A 13,785-nucleotide genomic window follows, 5' to 3' on the forward strand; every position below is an offset into this window, starting at 1 on the left:
TGAATTAGAAGAGTGGAGTTTTTTTTGTGAAGACTAATGATTGAAGTAAGGAGTTCTCTTGGTTTGAAACACATCATTGTAAAGAGAATTATTCCTGAGGGCTCTGAAGTCTTTTTTTCTCCACGTATTTTTTCATACATACATGTGCACTGGCACCTGCAATACAGGGTTGTCTAGAGTAGAAAATTAAGTATAAGTACTATTAGTGATATAGTTTCTACTTTCCTTTATTTTTTGAGTGTTTTCCGACTCTCATTTCGCAGAACGACGGAGCGTTGCTGCACCCCAACCTTCAATCCCTGGCTCTCACGGCCTGGATGTTGAGGGCGTAGACTTCGCTGCGTTGGGTCTGTCTGAGGGTGTCTCCCGGGTCTTGCTTGCCTCTAGGAAGGATTCCACTAAAAAGAGTTACTTTTTCAAGTGGAGGAGGTTTGTCGTTTGGTGTGAGAGCAAGGCCCTAGAACCTCGTTCTTGCCCTGCACAGAACCTGCTTGAATACCTTCTGCACTTATCAGAGTCTGGCCTCAAGACCAACTCAGTAAGGAATCACCTTAGTGCGATTAGTGCTTACCATTATCGTGTGGAAGGTAAAGCCATCTCTGGAGAGCCTTTAGTCGTTCGATTCATGAGAGGCTTGCTTTTGTCAAAGCCCCCTATCAAGCCTCCTACTGTGTCATGGGATCTCAACGTCGTCCTCACCCAGCTGATGAAACCTCCTTTTGAGCCACTGAATACCTGCCATATGAAGTACTTGACCTGGAAGGTCATTTTCTTGGTGGCAGTTACTTCAGCTCGTAGGGTCAGTGAGCTTCAAGCCCTAGTAGCTCATGCTCCATATACCAAATTTCATCACAACAGAGTAGTGCTCCGCACCCACCCAAAGTTCCTGCCGAAGGTGGTGTCGGAGTTCCATCTTAACCAGTCAATTGTCTTGCCAACATTCTTCCCCAGGCCGCATACCCGCCCTGCTGAACGTCAGTTGCACACATTGGACTGCAAGAGAGCATTGGCCTTCTACTTGGAGCGGACACAGCCCAACAGACAGTCCGCCCAATTGTTTATTTCTTTCGACCCTAACAGGCTAGGGGTCGCTGTCGGGAAACGCACCATCTCTAATTGGCTAGCAGATTGCATTTCCTTCACTTACGCCCAGGCTGGGCTGACTCTTGAGGGTCATGTCACGGCTCATAGTGTTAGAGCCATGGCAGCGTCAGTGGCCCACTTGAAGTCAGCCACTATTGAAGAGATTTGCAAGGCTGCGACGTGGTCATCTGTCCACACATTCACATCACATTACTGCCTCCAGCAGGATACCCGACGCGACAGTCGGTTCGGGCAGTCGGTGCTGCAGAATCTGTTTGGGGTGTAAATCCAACTCCACCCTCCAGGACCCGAATTTATTCTGGTCAGGCTGCACTCTCAGTTAGTTGTTCTTCGTAGGTCAATTTCTGTTGTTTCCTCGCCGTTGCGAGGTTCCATTGACCTGGGTTCTTGTTTTGAGTGAGCCTGAAAGCTAGGGATACCCCAGTCGTGAGAACAAGCAGCCTGCTTGTCCTCGGAGAAAGGGTATGATACATACCTGTAGCAGGTGTTCTCCGAGGACAGCAGGCTGATTGTTCTCACCTACCCTCCCTCCTCCCCTTTGGAGTTGTGTGTTTCATCTTTTGCTAGTCATTCAACTGGCGGGAGCGGTCGCGCACGGGCGGGAAGACGGCCGCGCATGCGCGGTGGGCGTGCCCTGCGTGCCGACCGTCCCGCGAAGCTTCTTTCCGGTTGGTGGGGGCTGCCGCGGACGTCACCCAGTCGTGAGAACAATCAGCCTGCTGTCCTCGGAGAACACCTGCTACAGGTATGTATCATACCCTCTATTGCGGGTGATGCTTTGCTGGATGTGGATGACAGTTTGGAGGGGAGGCCCAGGAGAAGACTCCTATCCAAGAGTATTTAGGGCCAGCACCCACTACATGGGCCTCGCTGACCAGCAGTGCCGTACTAGGAGCTGCCATACAGCAGCTGCAACCCCTCTTCCAGGTCACAACATGTAGGAATAATCCAGTGCCAGTCTGCCTTAAGGTCACTGCCTCCCTCGCCTTTCTTGCCACTGTCACTTTTCAGTCGTGCTAGCAGTCAATGCAGACTTCACCCAGCCCACCATTTCCAACTGTCTTGCCCAGTTTCTCAATGCCGTCCTCACCCACATATTACCTTCCCCACTACTGCCCAGGCCCTCCAGAACAACATGTCTCAGTTCTACGCCATAGACTGCTTCCCCTCAGTCATTGGCATCACTGACTGCACATACGTCGCAGTCAGACCCCCCCCCCAATGAATATGCAGGTTGTGTGTGATGCCCAGAGGAAGATTGTGGATGTGTGTTCTTGGTACTCGGGGTCCACCCATGATGCATGTATCCTGCAGCATTTTGGAAGCTATTGCAGGTTTGACTGAGGGTAGATTAGCAGCAACTGGCTTCTAGGTAAGCAGTACTAGGAATCCTAACCCCCATATCCACTCTCTTCCCCCCCCCCCCTTATGTCACCGCTCTACCTCCCTCAAGATGCCTCTAGAACCCACACCCATGACTCATACTCCACAAGGTCTAAATACACACCCATGTCTGTGATTTCTGCTCCCCCCCCACAAGTGACAGAGGCTTCTACTAGCGAACCTAGCTGGTGACTGCCATTGTCCATTCACAAAATAAGGCGGAGGGAGCAATATAACAAGAACCATAAAAACAGCCACACCATCAATGAGCACACCTTTGGCCAGCTCAAAAACCAGATTCAGGTGTCTTGACTATTCCATGGGGGAGCTCCTCTACAGTCAAGTTGTTTATGGCCTGCTGCATGCTACACAATTTAGCACTGCAAAGACGACAGCCCCTGCCAGAGGACACACAACAGCAGCAGCCAGAACAAGAGGAGGATGATCCCTCCGCCCCCCCTCAGAGCTGACCAAGAACCACACCGGCTTGGGTTCCAGGTCAGACGAAGGCTCATACAGACCAATTTTCAGTAAAGATAAGTGCAGTATTTATTTGTGCTCACTATATCTTTTTCTATCCCCCTCACCACACCCCTCAGAGCCCTAACCCCTCCCCCTCCTCCTCTCCTCTGAGGGCCACCTCTCCCACTCCTCCCTCTAGCTGCTGGAGATGGTCCAGGCCTTGCAGGAATGTGGTGTCATAGTCATCTCCTTTGGGGCTGCCTGTGCCCTCAGCTACTAGTAGATGCAGCTGCCGCTGCTGCCCCTTAAAAACCTGGCCACCTGGTTGGATCTGTGGCTGAGCTGCTGATTAGCCCAGCACCCAGCAAAGCAGTGTGTGATAGCCCTGAGGGGCCTGGCCTCAAGTTTGACCCACTAGCTTGGGGTCCAGCGAGTCCTATCCATGGCTGCTTGGATAGAGATTACTGTGAAGTTGGGCTGGGTGGTGTGCACACTGGTACCACATGCCTCTGGTGTGGAGGGTGATGCTGCAGGAATGGTGGCCTATCTGGTGCCACTGGGAGGGTCAGGCACCTGCTGGGTGGGAAGTGTGCTGGACAAGGCCTGAGTGTAAATGTGGAGATCTCACCGGATCTTCAGAAGCTGCTGCCACATATTGTGCTTAGCATCCCAGCTCTGCTGCTGCATGGTTTCATTGTACCCAGCACCTGCAGGTAGTCCTCTGCTGCTGAACCTGTACCCCCTCAAGCAGCAGCTGTAGCTTCTGGTGCGCACATTGACCAGCCGCACAGCCTGCCGCCTGTGGCGGGAGGGTCCCCTACAGGCTGGCTGTGGCTCTTCTTTTGGCTCCTCATCCTCTACAGGGGCATCTGGCATTTCCAGGCGGGGGTGTGTGGGTTCAACCAGTAATTGGTTCTCCTCTTCCTCCCCTTGCAGGTGGCTCTTGGCTAATGTCTTTCGTGTGCCCTTCTGCTGCCACAGTGCCCTCCTGTGACCTCTCTGCTGCTACTGACTCCCCCTGCTCCACCTGAAGTGCCTGCGTTGGCTGCGGGGTGCCGGTTCCAGCCTCTGACTGAAAGTCCTTGTCTGCATAGAGAAAGTAGAAGAAATGTGTCTTGCGCTACCTAACCTGAACCTATCCTTCTATGTGCACTCGTATACCACAGGTTATGGGGACTGTCATTGTCATGCCTTCACATCCCACACTGCAGTAGGCAAGGGATAAGGTGCACTGTAGCCACAGCAGATGGAACCAGGGAAAAAAAGTTCAGAGCTAACCACTGTCTTAGAGGGGGCTTGTGCTGCCTTCAGCTTCTCAGTATCTTATATCAAAGCTAAGCCAACGAAAGGCAATTGTTATGTTTTGAGTTTCCAATTCACCACAATAGCCAAACCATAAACCAAGGCTATGACTACCTTCAGAAAAGACTACAATATATTCGCTGTTTAGCTTTCTGATTTTGTCAGATTGAGAGCTCTTAATTGCCATGGCTTCCATGGGTGGGTTCAACTGGTCTGGCATGACTCAAGGAAAAGAAATTTAACAAGTAAGTTTATCAATAGAAATCAAACAAAATAAAACATGGAAAAGAAAATAAGATGATACCTTTTTTATTGGACATAACTTAATACATTTCTTGATTAGCTTTCGAAGGTTGCCCTTCTTCGTCAGATCGGAAATAAGCAAATGTGCTAGCTGACAGTGTATATAAGTGAAAACATTCAAGCATTACTATGACAGTCTGACAGGGTGGGAGGATGGGGGTGGGTAGGAGGTATGCATGGGGACATCAAAGCATATCATTGATATTCTAACAGGATGGGTGTGGATAGGTGAGGGGAGGGGTGATCAACAGAGACATACAGCTTTATGGTTTATAATGGGCTAGGAACCCCAGATCCTTGTTAAGTCCTTTCTGTTGGGTGTTAAAATATTCAATCATTCTGACTTCAAAGGTCTTACGTTCTTGTATGGTTTTAAAGTTACCTTTCAGGATTCTCACTGTGAAGTCACTGGTACAGTGCCCTGGTCCTGTAAAATGCTGACCAACGGGTGGGAGCCCTACTGGCACCAGTATTGTTCATGTGATGTCTATGGAAATTGAATCTTGTCTTAAGCATCTGGCCTGTTTCTCCAATATAGCATCCTTCGTTACATTTTTTACACTGAATGATATATACCACATTGGAAGATGAGCAAGTGAAATATCCCTTTATGTTGAATATCTTTCCTTTGTGGATGACTTTGGGGTCCTGTGAAATATTTTGGCATAGTTTGCAACTGGATAAATTACAGGGAAGTGTGCCCTTCTGTTCCTTTTCAGTCTGTGATGGAAGTTTACTTCTGATTAGCTTGTGTTTTAAGTTGGGTGGCTGTCGGAAGGCCAGTACTGGTGGCCTCTACTTAACAAGTAAGTTGAAATTTCCCATTTCTTACCTTCCTTGCAAGACCAGTTCAGATGAGTGGGATGTACCTAAGCTCTACGCAGACCTGGTGGGAGGAAACCATGATAGCTCTTGGAACTCCTGTACCTAGGGTATAGAATCTCCAGACCTGCATATTCATGCTGAAACACTTAGAAAAGTGATGCAATGGAGGCAAGGTACTGCCTTACCGGTATCCTTTGGAAAGATATATTTGAGCCACTGGGACTTGCCAAATCTTGCTGGTGTGAAACTCATATAGTTCTTCGCTCAGCATATTTATTCCAGAGGTGAGGTTCAGATGCACAGTTCAGATGGTATATTACAACAGGTTTTTAGGTCTTCCTTTTGTCTTATGATCTTTTAGATTATTTATTCTGGTCCCTTGGATAATGTGATTTTATACTGATAGGTGGTTTTGTTGTTTGTTGTTTATTTGATTCTTTTTGTATTGCTGTTCTGTAGAATAATCAGGGCAATGTACAGTCTAAGATAAAGTGTAAAGGAAATACAGTTTCTTCTTGGGGGGGAAGACAATAGACATGAGGTTGAAAAGAAGAGGAAAAGTATAGTAAGGAATTCAGATGGGGGGGGGGGGGGGAAGAAAGGGGAAAAAAGAAATAAAATAAGTATCGGGCTGCTTTGCTACCATAGATGCGATCCTTCAATGGTTTTATTTTAATCTTGTGTATTTACATCTCTTAAGCGGGCATTTACTAACAGCACTTGTTAACTGTTTAGTAAATGACCCCCTTAGCATTCTAGGTTTACTTAATCCAGGGAACAGGTGCTGTCAGAGTAGTGTGGCTGAGTCTTTCCAGATTGCCTTTCTTATGCTGTTTTTGAATATTGGGATGCTTTTATGATGACATTGATATGGACGTATGATGGTGATGCATGATTTTATTGTGTTCATGTTATTGAAATATTACTATAACTCTGTTTTATGATGAGGTGTATTGCATGAAAAGGTGATTTATACGTTAATAAATTACTAAATAATTGATGCAGCTTTCAAAAATGCTGTCGGGAGTGAGCATTCATTTACATGTACAGGAGGAACTGATCAAGAATTATAAATCCAACTGGGAAGCTTTTGTGAAGGGAAGCATTCCATACCAAAGAATAAAGAATTGTATAGCATGGTTCTGAGGACCTACCTCCAACATGTCTTCATGAGGGAAGATCTCCTCTTAAGTCTTTTTTTTTTATTATACAGTTTTTACTAGAAACGGGTTGAACCAGATCTTCCAAGTAGGCATGTAAATAATCAAATGGAGGTGCTGGAATGTCCAGGAGGATGCAAAACCCTACTCTCAAACAGTTTATGATAGGGGAGTGACTACAAAGAGGAAAAAGCTGACTGGAAACAGCATGAGCCTGTGGGAATCTGACTCAGAGTAAGACTTAATATGCTCATGGGAAATGTCATCTTAAATACAAACTTCCCTAAGCACAGATAATGTGTTTGGACTCTGGGAGGAGGGCTCACAACAGGTGCCTGTGTCTTATTCTACCTCAGTTGGCAGAAGAGTAACAGAGTGGAGGAGTAGCCAAGTGGTTAGTGCAGCAGACTTTGATCCTGGGGAACTGGGTTCGATTCCCCCTGCAGCTCCTTGTGACTCTGGGCAAGTCACTTAACCCTCCATTGCCCCTGGTACAAAATAAGTACCTGTATATACTATGGAAACTGCTTTGAATGTAGTTGCAAAAACCACAGAAAGGTGGTATATCAAGTTCCATTTCCCTTTCCCTATTTGAGATTCTAAATGGAATGTTGTTACTATTTAAGATTCTACATGGAATGTTGGTACTATTGGAGATTCTACATGGAATGTTGCTATTCCACTAGCAACATTCCATGTAGAAGCCTGCCCTTGCAGATCAGCAACGCAGTGCAGGACGTCAGACTCACAGAAACAGAAGCCTGCGCGGCCGCATTGCTGATCTGCAAGGGCAGGCTTCTATATGGAATGTTGCTAGTGGAGGAGTAGCCTAGTGGTTAGTGCAGTGGACTTTGATCCTGGGGAACTGGGTTCGATTCCCACTGCAGCTCCTTGTGACTCTGGGCAAGTCCCTTAACCCTGCATTGCCCCAGGTACAAATAAGTACCTGTATATACTATGGAAACTGCTTTGAATGTAGTTGCAAAAACCACAGAAAGTATATCAAGTCCCATTTTCCATTTCCATTCTTCGTCTGGTGTGTTACAACAGCAAATGAAAATGTGTTAGTATTCCTTAGTCTGTTCTAAAGTAGAGAGATATTCTTTGTTTGTGGAGGGCTCCAAATGAGAGAATCTCAGGGTGTTTTTTATTTACATCTAATTGCCGTTTTTCCGTGGTAGCTCTAGGTGAGTTACATTCAGGTACACTAGGTACTTCCACTTCCCCAGAGGGCTTACAATCTAATTTGTACCTGAGGTAATGGAGGGTTTCATGACTTGCCCAAGATCACAAGGAGCAGAATCAGGATCTGAACCAGACTTCCCTGGTTATCAGCCTAATATTCTAACCACTAGACTACTCCTCGACTCCACTGTGCTGGGCCCTATCCAGAAGAGAACAGGTACAACAGATTTTGGTATATAGACAGAAATTCTTATCAAAGACAGTTAACAGCACATCATGAACCAAACCTTCCCATTTCAGTTAACACTAACCCCATGTTGTTGATTGAAGAAACCTGGTGATTAACATGCCAATTCAGTATTAGATTTCTCAGGACAATTCAGCTGTTGGTTTGTTCAGCTAATCCTTCTAAACCCGCAGTAATCACAGAGAGAGGGCCTGCTTTTCTTTCCTACATAAACACTATTGTTGCAAATGCATTTTCTGAGAATTTTTTTTTCACTAGTTCTTTATATATTATGCAATAACTGGTGTATATTTCTGAACATTCACTAGCAATGCTTAGCAGCAAGAATATTATGGACATCAAGAGATTACACTCGGTGAACGTGGGAATGTGGTGAAACAGCCTAACTGGCAATCTGATGTTTTTGAAACTAACGAATATATAAAAAACGGCCCAGAACACTGCAGCCAGACTCGTATTTGGAAAAACAAAATACGAAAGTGCAAAACCCCTAAGAGAAAAACTCCACTGGCTTGCTCTCAACCTATCATGTTCAAGGTCTGCACTCTAGTTCATAACATCATTCACGGAGATGCCCTGGCCTATATGTCAGACCTTGTCGACCTGCCACCCAGGAATGCTAAAAGATCAGCCCGCACATTCCTTAATCTTAACTTCCCCAGCTGTAGAGGAATAAAATACAGACTAACACATGCATCCAGCTTTTCCTACATGGGCATGCAGTTGTGCAATGCACTGCCACTTAATTCGTTCATAAATTGTTTTTAAGTTAACTTTCGTAAATCTCTGAAGACCTATCTCTTCAACAAGGCATACCACAATGATTAATAACTGAAATTGTAACATATCACCACTCTACCTTATAGTCTGAATGTTTTCTTACTATATCTGTTTGCTTAATTCAATTATGTCATCCGTGTTCTCTATGTAACGCCAATTGTGTCTTTTACTCTGGAATGGCGAATGCCATGATGGATCATTATAAGCCATATTGCGCCTGCAAATAGGTGGGAAAATGTGGGATACAAATGCAACAAATAAATAGTATACACTACAGCAACAAATTTTTTTTTTTTTTTTTTTTTTGTGGGGGGGGGGGGTTGAATGTATTCAGTCGCTAGACTAAAACAAAAACAAGGAATCCACTATATGAAAATGCTCAGAAAATATAATTCAATTAATTAAAGGAAGGAAAAAGCCTCAAAGAGCTAAAAAATCATAACGATTTACAGAGCTAAATAGATCAAAAATTTAAACCACAATTCATAACTACAAATGAAATTCAAAAACATTCAGCCCAAAGTACAGTATAAATTTAACATAAAACTAAGTAATAAAATTCACTCAGCAGTGCTTTTACACCATACTTTCACTAGGGAATCGAGCAGCTGGTAAGAATCATCATCTAATAAATTATACACATATTAACAAAACCATCAAAAAGCTTCCCCAGAAACAAACCTGCCTATTGTAGACAACCTTATTCCAGGGGTACCCACTTTACTACAGGTTTTCTTTTTGTTTGTTGTTTTTTTTTAATGCCAGCCTGCATCAATCTTTGCTGGCTGTCATCTGCTATGTTACTATGAGGGGCATTTTCAATCTGATGCCTAAATCTGATTTTGGACGTTTTACTGAAAACGTCGAAAAATCAAGTGGCGAATGTATTTTGGAACCAGAAAACTGTCTTATCTTTTTGTTTCAAAAATGGCCATTTGCTAGATGCTTATGTGCTCAGTGCGATCTTTTTGGGCCATTAAAAAAAAAAGTCCAAGGGGAAAAATGCACAAAAACAAGCCATTGGGATGTATGGGGGAGGGGTGGCAGCTTTCTTAGTAGACTGGCTACACAGACATCCCAGCAGTGGACTTTGCATAAAAGGTCCCATGTACACATCCTACTGTTACCCTCTTATATTGTATGGCGAGCCCTCCAAAAACCTATTGTACTGAACTATACACCACTACTATAGCCCTTATGTCTGAGATGTCACCTATGTGTAGGTACAGTAGGTTTTTGGTGAGTTTTGGATGGCTCACACGTTCCACCACAAGTCTACCAGTTAGAGTGGAATATGGACCTGGGTCCCGTTCTGTACAGTGCACTGCACCGACCACTAGGCTACTCCAGGGACCTGCTTGCTGCTCTGATAGGCCGGGCCATAACATCTGAAGCTGTCATAGAGGTTGGTATGTTCCTTTCATCTTTGGGGGGGGGGGGGGGGGGGGGGGGTCAGAGACCACTGGGAGAGTTAGGAGGGTGGGGGGTCATGCCTTAATCCATCCATTGGTCATTTGATCATTTAGGGCATGTTTTTGTGACTTGAAACAGGTCTAGACCAAAGCTTCTAACTTTTAGCCCTGGATGTTCTTGCCTTGTTTCATTATATAAATAAATATATTAAATATATAAATATGTAAAGGCTTTCCCCATGTGATACAGTTAGGGACTAGCAGCTCCTTGATGTGATTTTTAAGGGAGATGATGTTAGTTATATTGTATGTTTGTGTTTTGATTTTATGAGTATGTATGTTATGATGTGAACCTTGTAGGCTTAAGTGGGGTATAAGTTTTATAAACAAATAAAAAAAACATCCAAGTTTTGGGAATACCCAAAACCCACCCTCAACACACTCCTAGCATACCCCATTGTGATCTGGGTGCACTGCATATGAACTACATAGAAAAATGTCTTAAAATGGGTTTTAAAAATAGTGATTTGAACGTTTTGTCAAAAAAAAGGCCATTTGCCACTTTTTGGACATTTTTCTGTTTCAAAAATGAGCCCCTGTATTAATCAAGGGGAGATATAGAATCAGAGGGTGCTTCAGTAACAGCAAGGAAGCAAACAGGGGTAGTGTTCAGCAAAGAGAGCACTGTGCAACCCCCCCCCCCCCCCCCCCCCCACCCATAACACCTTAACTTGCTCACTGTTCACTATTCCCTATCACACTGTGAATTGTTTGTAAACCTGCCATTTTTGCCGGTATTTGAAAACTTATAAAACAGAATTATTTGTTTTTTTTTAAAAGGAAAAGTCAAGAAGGTTGGTTATAAACTATGAAGCTGGATCTTTTCACATGATACTAACTAGTAAAGAGTAGTGAAGAGGGAGAGATGGGAGATCTAGCAACCATTTTTCTAGTTAATTTGGTTCAGTATCCTTTCTCTGGGTGCTGGACTTGGACTATTGATCTAGCCCAATATGGCACCTATGCTGTTATGTTCTTGGTACAGCTGAAACTTTGTAGCAGAGCAGTTATCGCTGGAAAGTGAGGCAAATAGCATGGTCTTACCATGACTGCCTTTCTGACCCCAGCGGAATCCTGCGGCAGTGTCCACCTGCACATGCTGTGACTTGCCAGATCAAGTCTGGCAGAGGGGCGTCAGAGAGGGGGCATGGCTGGGTGGTGTTGGGGCTGAGTGCTCTTAAGTAAGCTCAACCCTGCTTATAGTGCCTTTGCAACAAGCCTGGTTCCCGTTAGTCTTGTTCCTGGTTTCTGCCGAGCCTGCCTTGTTCCCGGTTCCTGTTAAAGCCAGGCTCCCGAGTTCATGCCTTGTGTCATGACTATAGGGCGGTGAGCCCTTGGACTGCAGCCAGAGCTGCAGCAGACAAGTCCCCTGGGCTGGCACATGGCAGGAACTGAGGCAAGACTAGAACACAGGCAGACAGGACTAGGCAGGACAAGGCATGGTAAACAAGACAGGACAGGGCTACACTGAGCAAGGCAAGGCTAGACTAGGCAAAACACAAGGGACAAGGCAAGGCAGACAATACAGGGACCTGATCCAGACAGGGCAAGGAAAACAAGGCAGCAGGTCTACAACTGGAACCCAGACAAGGCAAGACAAGGAGCAAGGCTAGAACTGGGTCTAGGCAGGCAAGACAAGGGCAAGGCAAGAACAGGATCTGGATGGGACTCAACAAGTCAACAGGAAGACAGACAAGGCTAAAACTAAAACTAGACACTAAAGATGAGCAAAGCCAGAAGGAAGCAAAGACTAAACAGGGCAAGAACAAGAGGACAGGGCAAGGCTGGAGCTTGGCAGGAACTCTTAGAAAAGACAGGGCTTGGAGCTTGGCAGGAACTCTGAGACAAGGCGGGGCTGGAGCCTGGCAGGAACTCGGAAACAAGGCGGAGCCTGGCAGGAACTCAGAGACAAGGCAGCACTGGAACATTGACAGGAACTGTGAGGTAAGGCAGGGCTGGAGCTAGGCAGGATCTCAGGCAAACTGGAACTGGACACATGAGGCAGACAAGACAGGAACAAAAGACCTTGTTGCAAAGACCCTGATGGAAGACAGGCACCGCCCTTCAATGCCTGCCAGGCCTGATGGTGACCTCCGCAGGCATCCCTGGGACAGCAGCATGCTCCCCTTTAAGGACAGCTCTACACCTTTAAGGGCACACGTAGGGGAACACCCTTGATGCTGCTGCACTGGAGTGCACTGTGTGAGACCAGGCCACGAGACAGGAGGAGCAATGGAGAGTAGTGCAGGACCCAGCCTGACGCCCCCTAAGGCATCGAAAGGTGAGCAGGGGTGCGAGTCACAGCTGGAATCGTGACACCTTGCCTAAGCTCCAGGGTTCTGGCTGTGCTAGTTTCCTGTTTTTGCCTCTCTTCATGAGCTTTGATCTGTCTGCCACAGTCGGGTCTGTGACTGTGGCTCAAGGGCTCACTACCATAAAACACAACAAATATGAATAAAGAGAGGGGATTATGAACTTTTCAGATCCATATGCATCCATAGACTCTCTTCTGGTTCTAGAAGAGACAATTCTCAAACTGTGGCTCATCATTCTTTGTATTATTTTTATTTTTGGTAGATAATATATTAGCACTTTGCTGTCTGCATTCTGAGGATATATAACTGGAGCCATTTTTACCACTTTCACCCTGCTACCTTTCTCTACCATTCCTGTCTTCAGCTAGGCACAGGACGGCGGGTGATGCAGCCATCCAGTTTAGCCTGCACATATCCGTTCCATGGTATCCTTGGCCAGTGGACCAATCAGCAGCCATATCTTCATGCATGTCTTATTTTCACCATCATAAACTCCATGACGTACTAGCTTGGGTACCCTGCCTTCCAAGCAGTAACATAATCCACCACTCTTCTTGTCTCATCTCTCTCTCCCCCCACCCTCCTCTTAGTCCATTCCCCAATTATATATATGTGGTGAGTGAGTTCAAAACCATATCCTGGCTAATGGGCCAGGGCACTATTAAGTCCTATGGCTTGCATATTTTTACCTTGGTAAGGCACCACACCAGCACGATTAGTTATCTGTAGACACACTGCTCTGATGCTATTCCAGAGAGGGATAGGGAAGGGAGGAAAGCCACTGAACACCTCACACGTGTGTGTGGTGGGAGTGACATGCTGAACACCTTAGTTAGAGAAGGGAATGGAAGCTGTTGAACTCCTGGAGGTTGGGAGAGAGATGCTGCACACCTTGGGGAGGTAGGGAAGAAGAGACATGTCCAGGCTTACCCTTTCATAGTCCAACTATCCCAGGCAGGGAGTTAGAGAAGGAGAGAGCTGCTGCACACCTCGGGAGGTAGGGAAGAAGAGATATGGCTGGACTATGGAAGGGAAGGGGAGCTACTGGACATGAGGAGGAGGGCCTTCAGTTGCTCATTGATTGGGGGGTGGGTGTTTGGCTTTAAGTTTGCCTAGGGTGTCTGATGTCTGAGGCCCTTTTCTAGCTCTTGGTGGGAGGCTCCTTTGTTTCCTTTTGATTGACATTATATGGTGGATAGGTCTGGTTCTGTCTCTCTGGGGTTTTTTTGACTGTTTTTCATTTGGTA

The 13,785-nt window shown here is 45.8% G+C and overlaps 1 protein-coding gene across 3 annotated transcripts in view; it reads left to right on the forward strand.

Moving 5' to 3' along the window:
• The window catches only part of ATP7A (ATPase copper transporting alpha), a 179,282-nt gene that overhangs the window by 33,651 nt on the left and 131,846 nt on the right, over positions 1-13,785 (forward strand). Inside the window, exon 1 of one of the 3 annotated variants that reach the window (XM_030210066.1) lies at positions 3,483-3,487. The exons of the other annotated variants lie outside the window; for them this stretch is intronic. Coding sequence (XP_030065926.1) covers positions 3,485-3,487 — 3 coding nt within the window. The 5' untranslated portion in view covers positions 3,483-3,484. Of the gene's footprint in view, positions 1-3,482; positions 3,488-13,785 lie in introns of those variants that run through there. 3 annotated transcript variants of the gene reach the window in all.

This window comes from Microcaecilia unicolor, chromosome 7 (assembly GCF_901765095.1).
Source record: "Microcaecilia unicolor chromosome 7, aMicUni1.1, whole genome shotgun sequence".
In the NCBI taxonomy this organism is placed as follows: domain Eukaryota; kingdom Metazoa; phylum Chordata; class Amphibia; order Gymnophiona; family Siphonopidae; genus Microcaecilia; species Microcaecilia unicolor.